At 42.9% G+C, this 14,470-nt stretch overlaps 1 protein-coding gene across 9 annotated transcripts; it reads right to left on the bottom strand.

Moving 5' to 3' along the window:
- Positions 1-1,616: 1,616 nt before the first annotated feature.
- ZBTB18 (zinc finger and BTB domain containing 18) lies at positions 1,617-10,574 on the bottom strand. 9 transcript variants are annotated; one of them, XM_081225515.1, is made up of 4 exons: positions 9,171-9,741; positions 8,523-8,641; positions 7,635-7,718; positions 1,617-5,294 (listed from the first exon to the last, which is right to left on the bottom strand). In XM_081225515.1, the coding sequence occupies exons 3-4, from the start codon at positions 7,645-7,647 to the stop codon at positions 3,712-3,714; spliced, it is 1,596 nt and encodes a 531-aa protein (XP_081081641.1). In that variant the 5' UTR covers positions 7,648-7,718; positions 8,523-8,641; positions 9,171-9,741; the 3' UTR covers positions 1,617-3,711. The 9 variants fall into 9 exon arrangements, with proteins under 9 accessions (XP_081081641.1, XP_081081642.1, XP_081081640.1 ...); XM_081225516.1 differs by having other exon boundaries at positions 5,883-7,718; positions 8,523-9,741; XM_081225514.1 differs by having other exon boundaries at positions 8,523-9,741.
- Between the last annotated feature and the right edge of the window lie 3,896 nt (positions 10,575-14,470).

The raw sequence follows: 14,470 nt of genomic DNA, 5'->3' as shown, positions 1-14,470 counted from the left end.
AGAAAGGAAATCCAAAACCAGTATCCTTAACATTGCATACTTCTTGGATCTCCTAGGGTACACCTTGCACACAATGCTGGGCCCACATTAATCTAGGGCATAATTGATTATCTAAAAGAAACAGATGTTTTCAAAAGTAAATGAAACCATATATTTAAAATATACTTACGTATCAGCCCGATGTCAAAGGGGAGAGCAAATTGAATGGTTTCCAACATGATTACGTGAAAAATTAATTTCCTTTTTAAAAAATGTAGTGAATAAACAACTGATTCCTTCACTTATCAAATGTGGCGATTTGCGTAATTGTTCTAGTTTTGCAAGGGATGTTTTAAGAAGTTATTTCTTCCAAATTTCACGTAAAAATACTGTTTTTATAAGTTGATCCAGTTAAGATAATGCTCCTCATTTAAAATTATGCTAGTCAGTGGAACTAAATTACAACTCTCGATATCCTCAGAAAGCTTTGAGATGCTGTGACCCTTTCATGTGAAACAATGTTTGGTTAGTTAAAACCAAGTGAGCTTCATGTAACAGAAATCCTGTTTCAACAAAAAAAGGGAAACGTAGGATCCCAAATAGTAAATTACTGATTGCGCTTTATGACAATCTTTTGGGATTCCCATCCAAAGCCATCAGGGAACTTACAACTGGTACATTTTCAAGCTCCAGACCTTATATCCCACTTCCAACAAAGTTAAGAATATTAACCTTACTATAGGTCACTAATATAAATGTATTTAATTTTGACAATAGTCACGTAAAACTGTACTTTCATAGGTATCTTTAAGGCTGGAAGTTATGGACAATTATAGATTCCAGGATTTACAAAAACTCTCAGGTCGGTGCCAGCCCTGCTCACACTTAGGATGACGGCATGTAACAATTCCTCTATAGAACTGTCCGGCACATGTGAGTGCTCTGTCAATTCTTTAGGTCAACCAGCAAATGTTTCTCACCTTGACAAGCCCAATGAGGCAAGCATGAAGTTGGGAGGATCACAAAAGTTACGGAACAGTTTTTTTAAATGGTTGCATGAACTTAATTACATTTTAGTTAAAACTTAGGAATTAAAACCTGGGAACTTTTGAGTTCTCCCAGGAACAAAGAGGACGTATACAGCTATTCTTGAACAGTCGAATGCCTGCTAATTCGATTGCCTAGAATTCCAGTCGTTAGCCAAGCAGTTTTCCAAATTAAGACATCCGGTCTCCTTCAATTTTCCACTTAAACCAGAACACAGAAGAATAGATTTGACCAATCAACTTAGGATAAAATTACCCATGAAAATATGACTTATGGTGTATGGATTAGTAGTTGTACAGCACATTACAAAAAATCTATGCTGCCACTTGAGGTTTCACAAATTTCTAGAGAGTTACCTTAACATTCCTGATCTAGGCTATAGAAAATGGGTCACATTTTTTAAATGTGCATTTAGTATCTTCTTAAATGACTAGAAGCAAAATGTTTGCACACTTCCATTTGAATGATTTAAGGCATTCTAATAATTCATAAGCTCTGAACAGAATTGGCATTAAAAAGAAAGATGCCATGTATGATACATATTTAGGATCTATGTAGTACACAATCACAATTTAAAAAACACACAAAAATTCTCAGTTCATATAATTTATTGCAGTTAGCACACAGTTTAAAAATTCACCAACACACCAATAGTACAAAACTAAACAGCATTATAAGTTATTCCCCCCTCAGGAAAATAAAACATACTATGATTGTCAAAGCTAGATGTCAGTCTAAGTTTTAGAACAAAGGAAGAATGTGAAACTAATAAAAGGAAAAAGCAATCACTCACAATGACCACAAAAAGAAAATCCAAAAGAAAGTCCGTTTTCTCACAGACATTGATTGTCTTCTCTAAATTAATAAAAATTATTTTAACATAAACTGTATTTAAAAAAAACTAGAAACTCTTCAAGTAACTAAAGATAATGCTCCAAGGCCATTTTCACAGCTTTTTTTGTTTGTTTGTTTGCTTTAAATGCCATTACAGCCAAATTAACACACATTTGACCAAATATTTCCAAAACAGTCCAGCAACACACAATGGAGTTTTCCATTCAGTATCTTAAGCACAAAAATAGGCTATGTTTACAGTAGTTAAGGCGATCAAATTTTAAACAAAAGCAATTAAAAAAAAAAAGGGAAAAACAGCAAACGTTTTCCATGCTACTCCCATAGACCTTATTTGTAAGTGCAAGACAGGAAAACAAACACTGTGCAAAATGCTTTGCCCTGCGTGCTGGTCATTAAAACCACACGTTGGGCTGCAGCCTCTGCTGCCGCGATACACATAGTCTACTAACCCCCTTCCCCATGTCAATCAAGGCAGTCCAGTCCTTTCAGCCTGGGGCTTTTTCAGTCCATAGAATCTTTTCATGAGTTTGGGGGGGGGGGAATGGGGGAGGGGCGGGAGGGAAGGAGGAAGGGAGGGAAAGGAAGAAGGGGAGAAAAAGAAAAGGGGAGCAAAAAAAGAGAATGACCTATTGTCAATTTGTGCAGTAGTTACTCTAAAAACGCTCAACTGGGTAAATGTGTACATCTAAACTTTGAGCTGGCCTGGGTTTTGTGCAATTAGAAGTTTTGTTATAAAATGCACACTGCACATGCAAATCTTTAAGCCTTTTGTAAACATTTATATTTTCCTTGTTATGTAGCGAAGTTATCAATTTGCAGCTTAAGTTTTTATTCAGCTTAACAGTTTCAACTTAAAGACAGTGGGAAAGTCAATTTAAATTATATAAAATAAAAACAGTGCATTAACGTTCTTCATAACACCAGGGTTTTTTTTTTTTCCAAATGGTGCTATTTTTCTAAGGAAATTAAATAATTTTAAACTCACTCGTTAAAGTTATACAATGCAAACAAAGACAAAAAATATACTGAAACTCATGCATTTCTGTAGCGTTAATATTTACTTTTCAAGACTCAACTAAGAGCATCAACACAACCTGTCAAGTCCTTTGACACCCCCCCCAGCCCATGTAATCAATTACAGTATACAATAACAGTAATTCACATTTTTCAACACACAGTTCAACACTGCTGAAGCTGCAATATCCTTTTTCATCCCAAGCAAACCTTCACAAAGACAGCGTCCCAGTGATCCCAGTGTACTTTCAGAATTTCTCTCATTGGGAACCGTCAGAAAACCAGAAGTTGCCACAGAAAGTTTTAAGTCAACTGCTTGTTTAAAAATAGATAATCCAGCATTTCAGAAATTTTCCATTTGGGTCTAAAAGCATTCAGGTTTCCAACAGCCAGAAAAGATTCATGCAATTTGAGACCTATAAAGAGGCTAATAAAACTGGAGGGAATTTCTACTTAAAAAAAAAGAAAAGGTGGGAAAAAAAGAGAGAGTTCAAAAGACACCGCAGTGCTGACAAAATAGGCCCTAGGAAAGCATTTTGTGATAAGACGATTTGTTTCAAAGGTTCTTATTGGCTTACTTCCCCTACCCCCCTTGAAAGAAAGAAAAACACCTCTCTATTCTCCGACTTGCTCTAAAGTTTCTGTTACCAGAATGCTAAATTAGTGAGATTCTCATGCTATTCTAAAGTGCAAAAACAAGTTAATACCCCAACCTTTCAGTTCCAGGAAACAAGACTGCTTTTAGACCGTACCACAACTATATAGAGATCTATTTATATATAGGTATATATATATTATTTATATATATATATAAAATTATTTCCAGAGTTCTTGAGAGCTATCTTCTAAGGTCCAGTCTCTGACAGCGGGCAGGCTCAGCGCCTCGCTTTTGACGGACAAGGAGTTCACCAACTCACAGTGGAACTTGCGGATGTGCCGGTACAGGTCCCCGGACTGCGTGAACCTGCGCTCACACCACTTGCAGGCGTGTGGCTTTTCGCGCGTGTGCACCACGGCGTGGCGGCTCAGGTTGTGCGAGTACTGGAAGCTCTTGCCGCACTGGGTGCATGTGTAGGGCTTCTCGCCCGAGTGAGTCCTTTCGTGGCGCTTCAGGGTGTACATGCAGGAGAACGTCTTCCCGCACAGAGAGCAGGTGGGCACGTTGACGTCGGCGGCCGGCTTGCTGCGCAGGCCGTCCTGCTCGCGGAAGTGCGTGCTCAGGTGGATCTGCAGGATGTGTGGGCTGGGGAAGACCTTGTTGCACAGGGGGCACATGAAGATCTGGCCCGCCGGGCTCAGGATGTTGGAGACGTAGGGCAGCAGACCGCTCTCCATGCCGCCCTCCACCTGGACCCGCTCGCTCTCGGGGGTCATCATCTCGTCGTCGCTGCCTTTGTCCTCCCGCTCCAGCTCCCTCAGGACCGAGTCCTCCCTCAGCGGAGCCAGATGGGCAGGCTCATACTGTACCCTGTTATTAGTGCTCACACTCTCTTTCACAGTGCTATGTTCCATGTCATAGTCATTAGTGCCAACATCACTCTCATCACAGGAAGCCTCTTTCTCCACCTTCACCTGCACCAGGTTGCTTCTCAGCACGTCCTGTGAAGAGAAATAAGAGCTGTTCAGATTTTCAACTCCTGAAAGGCTGGACTTGACAGACAGGTCCAGCACACAGTCAACATCTGCTGAATCCCTCACGGAGGTGACAGACCTCTGGGACAAAGACTCTGCTGAGCTGCAGGGGCTGGCTACTGTTTTTCCAGCTGCTGTGGCGTGTGGCTCTGCCTCTCCGCCAGCCTGGGGGATGCCTGCTGAGTCCGAGGGCAATCGCATCCACATGTTCCCAGGCTCGGCCGCCAAGTCCCTTTTGCTAGGCAAGATGTTCAATTTTTCATCTTCCCCTTCATCTTCATCACTGGGTAAATCGCCTGCCATGTGGCTGCTGCCATCAGAGAGACTCTCGACTTTGTCCGAACAACTTGAAGCATCTTCTTCCTTTTTGGTGCTGTCTGCCTCTGTGGTGGCTTTCTCTTTCAGCTTCTTTTTGCAGACTTTGACAATGTCATACATGTGGAGATAACTGGCAGCTGCTAGCACGTCTTCAATGGGCAAGTCTTTGAACTGGAGTTTCCCTTCATACATGAATTCAAGCAGGAGAGCGAAGGCTGGGGCTGTAACAATGTCGCTGTTCAGATGAACAATGTCTCTTTTGTCCAGCTGGTCCTTGTAAAAGAGGTGGAAATACATGCTGCATGAAGCCAGTACAGCTCGGTGCGCTCGGAACTGGGCATCTCCCACCAGAACAGTGCAGTCACAAAGAAAACCCTGATGTCTCTGCTCGCTCAGACACTGCAGCAAATGTCTACTATGGTCTGGAAACTCCATACTGTCTTCATAACCTGGGAAGAGAGAAATTTCTCATGAGAGCCTGCTTAGGAACAACTTTTCAAGGCTCTAGTCCCCATTAAAAAAAAAAAAAACCAGCTTGGGCCACGGAGGTACATGTCCCTGAATTTTAATCAGGCTAATGACCCAAGCACTACCAAATCACACACACAGAACCAAATGCAAGAAGAAAAATGTACACTTTTGAAACTTCTTACCCCAGCCAAACAGTCTCTGATGCATCTCCACCTTCCTTGAACTTTTAGTCAAGTTTTAAAAGCGTTAATTTCAGTAGTCTCTTACTGAGAATAAGAATTTAGGTCTCTTTCAGAAGAAATTTAATTAACTCTAATCATCAAATTATGCCCTACAAAACCTACAAAATAGCTTTAATTTCAAAGGGAACAACTCAAATAATGAACAAAGAAAAGTCCCAAACACATTCTGGAAGATTCAGAAAACTTGTTCAACCATCCTTTTTTATTTTATTACTTTTGATACTTGACTGCACTTAGCAAGCACAATTTAAACACACATTTGGCTGAATCAAGAAAAAAAAAATGAAACCGCATAATTAGTCCAGAAATTAGCAAACAACTTACTTTTAAAGTCAGAGTGTTAAAACAACAAAAGCCCTGTGTATAAAAACAGATGTTAATGCCTTAAGATTTGCAGGTATAGCACACATGTATGAGATCAGAAGGAACTACACCAACAGATGGAAAAGATCATCTCTACTATGAACAAATCCAAATTTTTTTTAATGAACTGAGAAGAAGAAATGGTTATATTTCTTTGTAAAATCTGTACATCTAGAATATTAAGAACCAGAAGGGCTTTATTTAACTCTGAAAATTCTCATCTAAACTTTGATCTGTTGCAAAGCAAAATGAGTTCCATATTAAAATTAATGCAAACTTTTAAATAAAGGTATATTACGTTCAAATGAAACTCAAAAGCTTTACAGGTTCAACATACAAAAAAAGAAGAAAAAAAGTCTTGCTAGTAAAAGAGAAACTATTCTTTTGACTCCGCCATACCTCAGTCAACAGAAAATACTTTGTTTCAACATAATTTGATATATTTTGTTTTCCCACTAGCTTTTATTCTTTCAAATATGCACTGTTGCCCTTATTTTCTGGTGAAAGAGGGTAAAATGGAGGCAGGAGAGACGCAGATGTACAAAGGGTCAAAATTCAACCACAAAATTCAACTCCTTAAACCTGACTTCCTCTTTCCTATGACCAGAAGCAAAGTTCCACACCATCCATCTCAAAAACTGCATTTGGGAAATGGATACATATTAATTTAATATTTAAAAATTACTTCCCTGCTTCTTCTACACTTTGCCCAAAATGGGCTAAAACTTTCATCCTAACCCAATACATTCTGCAAGACGCCACTGCTAGAATAAACCAAGATTTACAATACAATCACTTCAAGTGCCCCACAGCTAACATCAATCCTAATCCTTGAGAGGGCTAAAAATAAAGATTGGAGGGCAGCTCACAAGGTAGCCGTGATCAAATTAGGAGGCTGAGAGGACAGAGAGGGACGAAGAAGGAAGCTTATAAACATCTGATCCAGCTGACTGTGGCCATATGGCAGCTGCTGCCCAGATAAAGAGATTAAGAATAGAGGAGTGCGATTACAGCTGTCTGGCCAATTCAGGCAGCTCAAATCTACAAGTTCTAAATTAGTCGCTAACACAAAAACTCCTGCAAATAATTATCGTTATGCTGAAATAAAAGATCTCTTAAATATATATTTGAAAGAGAAATGAGGAAACCAGTCAAACTATTCTCCTGGGGACAAAAGTTTTTTTTTTTCTTTTAAAAAAACCTTCGGTCATAAAAGCACTACAGCTGTATGTTTCAGTAGTGCTGCTGAATGTTTTGAAGAATAAAGTTTCACAGTGGAATTAATTACACAACAATCTAGCTTCTTAACTAGAAAAATCTTCTCATATAAGTTTGAATGCTGGATTCCAAACAGTTTACTATTTCTCCCCCGGACTCCAAAAGCAAAAGAAATCTAAAGAGCAGTGAACAACAACAACAACAAAAAAAAAGGATTTTAATCCAAACTGATCTCAAAAAGCAGTATTTCAAAGCCTTTCTTAACATTTCAAAACTTGAAATATTTCTGTATATTAAAGTTATTTACCCGATCGAGCAAAAGGGATAAAAATTAAAACTAAACAAGCCCAAGACTCTCAACTCCAATAAGATGTCCATTTAATACTCAAGTTCATACTTTATTCTTAAACTGGATTAGAAAAGTAATGTGATTTTTTAAAATTAAATAAACACCAAAACAGAAATATGCTCCATCTAATCTCTTGCTACTCCTACCTTTAGGACACATAAACCTGATTAAGTCCTTTCCTCTGAGTCTTGCTGGCTCCAGGTCTGTTACATCGGTGGAAAAAAAGCAGACTAAGAGACAGATGCAAAGTGGAGATGATGTTAGAGAGGAATGAGATACCTTCTCCACCACAGATCCGCACACACTAACTCCCTGTCTGTGTGTTAGAATAAAAGGCTGAGGGATGGCAGGCTGTCAGCTGCTCTGACATCATGTTCAGATGGAAATGCTACCTCCAGCTGTGCTCCTTTTAATGCCATATGCTACTCCTCTACACTCCTGCCACCAGCTTTTTCTTAGGAGAACTTTTCTCTTCTGTTAGTATAAACAAAATACTTCAAAGTCTCCCTTTTTTCCAAACTTTCTAACAGAAGAAATTGAAAAACTCAGCATATGGAGTTCTACTGTATTTATGGAATAGCAACACTTCTGTCTTAAGTTGGTGGACTGGCTTACATACTGACAGCACACTCAAGCCACGGTGCTATTCAGGAAATCCAGATTCACTTTTATTCAACTCCAACGTTTAGTTTCAAAGGCAGCTTAGAGATATTTTTAAACCAACCCATTTGACATCTCCAGTCCCATTTCAACATTATTACGGCACTTCAATTTTTTTTTTTTTTTTCTGCTGAGATAATGGTATACATGTCTCAGAATGCTGGAAGACTATTCAGAACTACTACTTCAACCTGGTTCACCTTATTATTTCACTCTTGTATAACTACTTATCTAAAACTACCTTCTCAGTAAAATTTCTCACCCTGCCAGTTAATGCAAATTTCAACTCTCAATATCAACAAGCTGAAACTGCACTTTCTGAAATCCTGGAAAGTACTTCAGTTCAATGAGACAAATTAATAAACAGATACAACCTGCTACAGCCACTTAAAATGAATGCTGCATCTGCATATCTGATCCGACTTTATGCTCAGAAGGAGAACTTGGTCTTCCCCTTGATCTGTGTTCCATAACAATCTTTTTTTGGGTCACTCTGTAACGTTCACGAGCACAAGAAAACCTTTCAGGGAGAAAGGGAGAAGGGGTGGGGGAAGCCAGGTCTAGCAAGTTGGGGAACTTTTCAGCTAGGTTTGCGGGTCTTTTCGAATGGCTGATGAAATTGTAACGTAACCCAGGCTGGCCTGACCAGTGCCCTGCAAGGGGCTGCGACATCTGTGAATGTCGAAGTCTCCACAGACTCTTGTGGGAGTGAGCAGCAGAAAAGGCGCTGGGGCCTGAGGCGCAAGTGTCACAGTCCTGGTGATAACCGCTCCGTTCTCATTAGAAAACCATGGCCAAGAGTTAAATAAAGAGTAACAAAGACCAAGGTCTCTATCCTGTGCTTCTTGCTTTCCCAAAGTCGCAAACCCAACTTTCTCTAACTTCGCGATGAATGACATAATTATGAATGCCTATTTCAGGAGGCACTCTTTGGGGATAAATTCCTTCTCAGCCACACCACCTATTCCGCACAAATGCCCTCGCCTCATTCCAATATATCAGACATTAATCATCCCATTTACCCAGTGGGGTGGGGGGCGAGTGACAGTTTAATGAGCCCCGAGCACCGCAATGGGCCAGCGACTCCCACTCCACAAATCAACCCCTTTGCGCCTCGCAGCCTCAGGTCCGGAGAGGTTTTGCGAGGTTGGGTTTTGTTTTTCAAGGAGGTGGGGGCGGGGGTGCGGAGCAGGGAGGGGGGAAGAAATGCAAATCTTTACGTAGTTGGCTGTGCATAAAACACTAGGGGAAAGAGGAAGGTTAAACCACAGGGAAGGAGGTGGAGGGCGTAGAGCCGGTGCAGCAGGAAAACACCTTAAACAACAGACGAGAAAACAGACCCGGGTCACGGCAACAACAAAAGAAAAGTCGTAAGAAGCCGGGGGAGGGTGGTTGCTACCGCTTCCCTGCCGCCGCGGCGCGAGCCCCCGGCAACTGCCCCGGACCGGGAGGGGCCTCCCCGCGGGCGCCGCCGCAGCTGCAAGGGTCCCCGGAGCCACGGCCGTCCCGGCGCCGTGCAGCTGCACCGCTCCCAAGCCCCCGCCCCGCGTCCCCCGCCCCCGAGAGGCGCCGCCGCAGCTGCACCGGCCGGAGCGCGCCCCGAGCCGCAGCTGCACCGGCCGCACCCCGCCCGACCCGCAGCTGCGGCGGCCCGGCCCCGCACCCGGCCCCCGCCGCTGCGGCGCCCCCCGTCACCCCTAGCTCCACCCGCACAAACTAACTCCACTCGCGGGGCCCGGTCGCCCGCCCGCCCGCCCGCACTGCCCCGCCAGCCGGGGCCGCACAGCCGGCGCCCCGCCCTCCAGGGCCCGGAGGGGGCGCCGGGTCGGGGCCGGGTCCGGCGCCGGGACTCACACGGAGCGGCCCTAAGTCACCGCGTCCCCACCGCCGCCGCGTCCTCCGCCTCCCGGCCGCCGCCGCCGCCGGACTTGGTGGGCTTCCTCCTCCGCGGGTCCCCCTCCCTCCCTCCCGGCCCCCCCGCCCCCCAATCCCGGCTCCGTCGCCCGCTCCCCCTGCCCCCTCCCTCCCGCCCACCCACCCACCCCCGCTGGCAGCCGGAGGAGCGCGGCGGAGCGAAGAGGCCCCACTCTCAACGGCTCCCCATGGCAGCAGCCCAGCGGCGGCCGCAGCCTGCCAGACACAGCGAGGGAGCGAGCGAGCGAAGAGCGAGCGAGGAGCGAGCGAGGAGCCCGGGCCGGGGGGGCGGGGGGGGCGGGGGGAAGGGCGGGGGGACGCACCACGCACGCACGCGGCGGCGCCGGCCAGATGTTCCCCCCCGCCGCCCTCCCTCCCGGCGCTGGGCTGCTGCGATTGACCGAAAGCGGCCGGACCGGGTTCCCCGCCCGCCCCCTGCACGCAGTCTCCTCCAATAGAAAGGCGGCTTTTCAGAGAGGCGGAGGCAGTGGCGGGCAATCGTAGGACTGACAAGAGGGCCCAGCCAATGGGAGGGGCGAACCGGAGCTGCCGCTCGCGCGTGCCAATCGCAGGCAGAAACTGTTGGGGTGGGCGGGCCCGAGCGGGCGGGGCTGGTAGCCAGGCGGTGCGGGCGGAGCCGGCGGGAGGGCGCAGCGGCGGTGGCGGCAGCGGCGCCCCTCTGGGGGACTTGGCCGTGAGAAAGTGAAAGGAGCCCGCGGGCGGCGGCGACAGCTGCACTGGGAGGGGCTTGTTTCCAGGCTAGGAGGCCTCGCGCGCTCTGGGGGTGCGGAGCGAGCTATTCGGTGTGCGCCTTGACAACCATAAATACAGTTTTGAACGTAGTGGGGCTGGGCTGCTCGAAGTTGAGGTATCCGCGGAGGCAGAGCACCCGGGACACACATGACCTGAGTCCGGCATTAGGTGGCTCCCTCTGCTCCGGCTGCTGTGGGTGACGACGCTCAGGCCCTCGTCTCCCAGATCGCAGAGGGTAGGACTAAGGGACGTCCTCGCTCCGTCCCGCGCTGGCCCGTCAGCAGGTGCAGGTGCGCGTCGGGCTCAGCGGACGCCACCGGCTTAGACGGGCAGTTTCTGGGCGTCATTCTCAGGGCGTCTTGTCGCAGACACAGCGGAGCACCTGTATTTCTCGCAGAACCCTCATGTCACGTGTATCTGCAGTGTTACAAGTAGCCATTCCCGAGTGACCAAATTCTAGAGAACTACAGTAAAAGTGATACTTGCAGAAGCCATAGCCTGATTTCTTAATTGGTACGTCTCAAGCCACAAAGTTAAACTATGGAGAGAAGATGTAAGACTGTCGTATCGTTTCTCCCTCCCTTCAAATAAACTTTTATTCGATTCCTGTTCTTTGCAATTAAACTGTGTTCATCACGGCCACTAAGAAAAGTAGAAACTTCTACCTCAAGGAATTGGAAATCTTGTTGAAGAGGCAAGAATTACAAGTAAAAAGTTGAATAACAAGGGGGAAGACTGTTCTAAGAATATAAAATAGAAAACTGCAGAGTGAGGAAGTTAGTACACTAGTAATTGTCAAGTGAAATGTGTTTATTCTTTGCTAACTGAACTGAGACTGGCAAGCCTGTTGCTAACCAACTTGCCAGGAGACCTTTCAACTGGGCAGAATGTGCTTTCACTTTGTTCCAGGTCAGATGGGTAAACTAAGTTGAAAGTATTGTGTAGGCAAATCAGACATATTGAATTACTAATGAAGTAAAAACAGGAGCACACAAAATTCCTGCAGCTGATATTGGAATATCCTGTTAGAAACAGTAGTGATGTTCTTTGCTCTTTCCTCAACGTTTTCATGCACCCTCATGATTGATAACTGAGGTCAAGGCCATTCTATGACAACTAGAGTTTTTTATTCCATGAACTATATTCCATTTGTGCTTTTGGTGAATTCTAGATCTTTTAGTCGGTTGGTAGAGGGCCCAATTTCAGTGTGACCTGTTTAAAGTTAGGGAAGTTTATAAATATTCTTGATGAAGGAAATACACTCTTTTAAAAACAGGTGAAAAGTACATGCTTTACCAACAAGTTCAGGAAAGAATTGGAAAAAGAAATATTTGCATTCTCAAAGTTGTTTCTCACCTACTAAAAGTTAAAAATAGGAAAAGTAACATCTCTGGACAAAAAGACAAAGTAATTAATAGTGTCAGCATATGAAATAAGAAGTTCATGAGAAAATTAGAACATTAAGATTATCCATAAAAAGTTTAGAAACTCAGCTCTGTAGCATGTAAAGCCACAGCTCTAACAAAAGGTTTTACAAAAAGCACCTACAGATAGGTTAAATCCCCAGAGATGTGCTGGGGGAGACACTGATGCATCAAAAGTTATGAGCATTGTTTTTTAGATATAATTGTCATCACTAGGATCCATTTTGAGAGCTGAGTAGTGTAGCCAGGAAATGTAGATTAAATATATACTTAAGGAAGCAAGTTTGTAGTCCCTCAATTATTTAAAATATTTTCTAAATTCATGAAAATGCATGGAATATTCATATATTGTCAGAACCAATAAAAATGTTTCTGGAGTATTTACTGTGTTCAAGAAAGGTACTGTGATGGATACAGAAGACAACAAAAAAGTATGAGACATCTTCTCTCCTTCTTGGAGTTTAAATTTAGTTGGGAAAGAAATGGCATAAATATATAAAAATCTGAACCAATGGAAAAACTAAATAACAATGTAATAGGATATGAATGTCAGAGCTAAATTTAATATTAAATTTTTATAAACATCTTGTCCCTGGTCTCTGGTTGCTGTTGCATTTTCTGTGCCCTTTTTTTACATTAAAGACAATTTTTTTTTACTCTGACTTTTTTTTTAAGTGTTATAAACTTACTGTAAAAAATGATACTTTTAATCATCTTTGGAAAGTCATCAGCCTACAAATTGTAAATAAAATAAGACTGATTTCTGAGGTATCATACTACAGAATGATGACTATTTTTACTGGGCACCCACTGGAACCATGGAAGGTAAGTCAGACTCTAAAGCACCCCTTCAAGTCCCTCCTCAAAGTAGGGACTGTTTGGCTTAGCAAATTAGTAAGATACAGAGCTACTTGCCAGAGTTTGAGAGCCAATAATCTTTCTTTTTTTTCTCTCCCACAATGGAAAAAAATGCAAAAAGTACAGTCTCTAAACTATTAGAAAAACATACCATTGCTTCCCTCTGGAGGAATCCTACTCCTAATACAATTCCAATTAATCCATACTTTTCTGGGAGTCCTGAAATTTAGAATGATACCAGTCAAGTTAACCATTCATGGTTAGATTTCTCGCCAGAGAACAAGATTTATGTTTTACTAACAAATGCATTCTGACCAATAACAATTTAACACTATAAAACATTGATATACCAAATAAAACTTAATTTGATGAGCAACTCCATAAAATGAGTGTCTGAATTTTAAATGTGAACCACGGGTCAAACCTCTGAAAAAAAATCAGTGTTTTTATTACACTTTGTGCAATAGGTCATGTTGAAAAAGTTATCTGTGAAATTAATTTTTGAATATTGACTTTTTATAAACTTCAAGTATAATTGGATTTTTTTTCTTAAAAAATAGGGAGGCAAGCATTAATAATAAAAGACCAGATATTCCAAAGTGTAACGTTTTAAATATAAGAACTATAAAATGTGACAAAATGTGAGTAGAAGTTAACCTGGTTTTGAATCTAGAGAAAAAATACACTAAAATGAAAAATTTGTTGACGCTTCTATTAAGCCCGCTTTCAATGTCATAGCACACATGAAATTCTATTAACTTATTTAGATACTCTCTCCCTCTCTCTCTTTCTCTTCTGGCTTTTAGAAATGAACAGGTTGAAATGGCCTAAAGGGAGAAGGAGACACAGAAACACAGCTGACACAATAGTAAAAATAGGAGATGAACAAACTGCAGCACACACCACTATAATGAAATGAAGGAGCATTATTTCCTAAAGCATAGTGTGTGTGTGTGTGTGTGTGTGTGTGTATACACACACACATATATAAAATAATTCCACAAGCACATTATATACCAAATCATTTCTTAGGTTATAAATTCTGTAATACTTGAATCTATTAAATTCCTGAACTATGATAAGCCATAAATAGGAGATAATTCATCCTGATTCTCAGCCCTGAAGACAGAAATGTTATAAACACTTGAGGAAAGGTCCTTAACAGGTTTACACACAGCACTGGGAACGGACCCCCTATACTGAAAGCAGAGCGAGCCTACACCAATAATTCAAACCTGTCTGAGGTCTGTTAAAGGGCAGAGAGGAGCAAAAGATACAGTCCTCCCAAAACTGCTTCTCCTGTATAGCCAGTTTTGAGTTGCTTACTGTAAATCAGTGCTTATACATGACCACCATAAATCCAGAGACAGCAT

The sequence above is a fragment of the Mesoplodon bidens genome (assembly GCF_964165515.1).
Source record: "Mesoplodon bidens genome assembly, chromosome: 2".
Taxonomy (NCBI): domain Eukaryota; kingdom Metazoa; phylum Chordata; class Mammalia; order Artiodactyla; family Ziphiidae; genus Mesoplodon; species Mesoplodon bidens.
The sequence above is the reverse complement of the archived record's forward strand: the minus strand, read 5'-3'. Positions and strand labels throughout refer to the sequence as shown.